At 38.1% G+C, this 3,471-nt stretch overlaps 1 protein-coding gene across 1 annotated transcript; it reads left to right on the forward strand.

The window, feature by feature from the left end:
* Positions 1 to 2,207: 2,207 nt before the first annotated feature.
* LOC129401743 (olfactory receptor 6C2-like) lies at positions 2,208 to 3,146 on the forward strand. Its single transcript, XM_055124563.1, has one exon. The coding sequence runs from the start codon at positions 2,208 to 2,210 to the stop codon at positions 3,144 to 3,146; it is 939 nt and encodes a 312-aa protein (XP_054980538.1).
* The last annotated feature ends 325 nt before the right edge of the window (positions 3,147 to 3,471 follow it).

Here is a 3,471-nt window from a genome sequence, read left to right on the forward strand (position 1 = left end):
ATGTCATGACCTCATTTTTTCTAACAGCTGCATAGTATTCCATTGTACAGATGTACCAGAGTTTCTTCAACCAGTCATCTGTTCTAGGGCACTCGGGTTTTTTCCAGATTCTGGCTATTGTAAACAGTGCTGCGGTGAACATATAAGTGCATATGTCACTTCGACTATACTTTTTGGCTTTTCTGGGATATATTCCCAGCAGTGGTATTGCTGGGTCAAATGGGAGCTCAACCTCTAGTTTTTTGAGAATCGTCCATACTGTTTTCCAAAAGGGCTGAACTAGCGGCATTCCCACCAGCAGTGTAGAAGGGTCCCTTTCTCCCCACATCCTCTCCAACAGCGGTTGCTTTTGTTCTTTTGGATGTGTGCTAGTCTCTGTGGTGTGAGGTGGTATCTCATGGTTGTTTTGATCTGCATCTCTCTGACGACTAGTGATGTAGAGCACTTTTTCATGTGCCTTTTGGCAATTCGTATCTCTTCCTTGGTAAAGTTTCTGTTCATTTCTTCGCCCCATTTTTTGATGGGGTTGGATGTTTTCTTCTTGTAGAGTTCAACCAGTGCTTTATATACCCTTGACATAAACCCCTTATCTGATGGGTATTGTGTAAATATCCTTTCCCATTCTGTAGATAGTCTTTGTATTCTGGTCACTGTATCTTTTGCGGTGCAGAAGCTTTTTAGTTTAATGTAGTCCCATTTGTTGATCTCTGTTTTTACTAGATTGCTTAGTTCCGTGTCATCTTTGAAGATACCTTTATCTTCAATATCCTGGAGGGTTTTGCCGACCTTGTCTTCAATGTACCTTATGGTTTGTGGTCTGATGTTGAGGTCTTTAATCCATTTTGATCTGACTTTTTGCACCATTTTTTTAATGGGTTGGATGTTTTCTTCTTGCAGATTCAAACCAGTGCCTTGTATATCCTTGATATCAACCCCTTATCTGATGGGTAGTGGGTGAATATTCTTTTTCAATTCCATAGATTGTCTTTGTATTTTGGTCACTGTATTTTTTGTAGTGCAGTAGCTTCTTATTTCAATATAGTCCCATTTGTTTATCTCTGTTTCCACTTGGTTGGTCACTGGCATGTCATCTTTGAATATACTGTTAGCTTCAATGTCGTGGAGGCTTTTGCCAACCTTGTCTTCAATGTACCTTATGGATTCTGGTCTGATGTTGAGGTCTTTAATTCATTTTGATCTGATTTTTAATGCATGGTGTTAGGTCAAGGTCAACCCAGTTTTTGCATGTGATTGTCCAGTTATGCCAGCACTATTTGTAAAAAAGGCTTTTTTTGCTCCACTTCACATTTCTTGCTCCCTTATCAAAGATTAGATGGTCATACATTTGGGATTGTGTGTAGGGATACCCCACCCTGTTCCATTGGTCTGTGCTCTGCCTTTGTTCCAGTACCATGCTGTTTTGATTATCACCACTTTATAGTAGAGTTTGAGGTTGGGGAGGGTGATGCCTCCCATCGTCTTTTTCCCAAGACTTGCTTTAGCTATTAGTGGGCATTTATTGTTCCATATGAATTTCAGGAGTGAGAGACCTACAGAATCTAGAAGAGAACAATCAAAATCCCCCATAATTTTTATTTGGTGAAATATTGTAACCTGAAGAAAAGAAATTTTTGCATTTGCTTTTCAGTTTAAAAGTAGGATAAGACATACTGTGTCCCATCAAGCATAACTCAAAGGCAGCTTATTTCTGATTTAATAGAGAAATTTTAAGTTAAAATAGATATTCACACATATATAATTTTTTTGACCACAAGTAGCAGTGTTTGGAAGCTACTTCTGGTACAGTGCTGGTGGTACTCAGGGGAACATGCAATGCTGGGGTTCAGACCTAGGTTTTCTGCAAGTAAAGCAGGCACTTAGACTATTTGCATAACTCTTTGGTCCATAATTTTGAAGATATTAGTTGAAAATAGTACTGAGAAATAATGCTAAGAAATATTGAAAACTATTTTGGTACGAGCAATAAGAAAAAGTTCCCATAAGTTTGGCTTTCCTGAGGTACATTTTCAGTGGTGCTAAGGAAATGACCTCTTTAAAAACTGATTATCTATTTGGATAAGGTAAAGTATATGACTAGGTTTGTTATTCATAATTATTGTTTAATCCGATAGTATTTTTGGAATTACTCCTCAGATTCAAGTTCTGGGACTTTTATGTGAAGATTGGACAGCACCAAGAATTCAGTGATGAGAAACCATTCCTCTGTCACAACATTCATCCTATTGGGATTGACAAATGACCCACAACTAGAGATTTTGGCTTTCATCTTTTTGTTTCTCACCTATGTGTTTAGTGTACTTGGGAATCTGACCATAGTAGTTCTCATCTTGGTGGATTCTCATTTAAAATCAGCTATGTATTTTTTTCTTCAAAATTTCTCTTTCATAGAACTCTCGTTCACTACTGCCTGTGTCCCCACATATCTACACACCGTTTTAAGTGGAGACAAGACCATCTCTGTCAAGGCCTGCTTCATTCAATTCTTTTGTATTGTTCTCTTTGGAGCTACAGATTTTTTCCTCTTGGCTGTGATGTCCTATGACCGCTATGTGGCCATCTGCAAACCCCTGCATTATGTGACCATCATGAGCAGGAGAGTCTGCAGGATTCTCATCATCTGTTGTTGGGTATCCGGCTTCTTGGCTATTTTGCCACCTCTAGTAATGACCCTTAATCTGGAATTCTGTGGCTCTGTTATTAATCATTATTACTGTGATGCTTCTCCATTACTGAAGAATTCTTGTTCAGATACTTGGATCATAGAGCAACTGGTTGTAGTCTCTGCTGTGCTGATTTTCATCACGACCCTTGTGGGTGTGGTTATATCCTACATCAGCATCATCAGGATGATTCTCAGACTGCCCTCTGTTCAGCAAAGGAAGAAAGCTTTCTCCACCTGTTCTTCTCACATGATTGTGGTTTCTATCAGTTATAGCGGTGGCATTTTTATGTATATCAAACCTTCAGCTAAGGATGAAGTGGATATGAATAAAGTAGTTTCTCTTCTCACTGTATCTGTTGCACCCTTGTTGAATCCCTTTATTTACACCCTGAGAAATAAACAAGTAAAACAATCTTTCCATGATACTCTCAAAAGATTTGCATTACTTTCAAAAAACCACTAGATTCAAACACCGACAATTTAAAAGACGTCCAAAAATATCAGGTTATGTTTGGAAATTGGGTCCTGAGAGCCGTGCAGTCTCACAATGATGATGTCATAGAGTTGAAAGAAGGTGAGAGAGAACTCTGAGGTATGCAACATTTTCAATGGAAATTTTTTTACGTTTTAGAAACATATATCTTCCTAGTCTCCAGACTTCTCAAGTCTGTTTAGTCTTCACAAATATAGATAAATAATTCATCCTGTGTGTTGAATCTTTCCTTTATGTATAATTATTGGTCTTTGTAACATAAATGTAACAAAGCACTACATTTTTGCCTTTAAAA

The sequence above is a fragment of the Sorex araneus genome, chromosome 2, assembly GCF_027595985.1.
Source record: "Sorex araneus isolate mSorAra2 chromosome 2, mSorAra2.pri, whole genome shotgun sequence".
Classification (NCBI taxonomy): domain Eukaryota; kingdom Metazoa; phylum Chordata; class Mammalia; order Eulipotyphla; family Soricidae; genus Sorex; species Sorex araneus.

Bases quoted from the DNA above. Each gene is read 5' to 3' on its own strand.
- LOC129401743 (XM_055124563.1), top strand. From the start codon at position 2,208: ATGAGAAACCATTCCTCTGTCACAACATTCATCCTATTGGGATTGACA.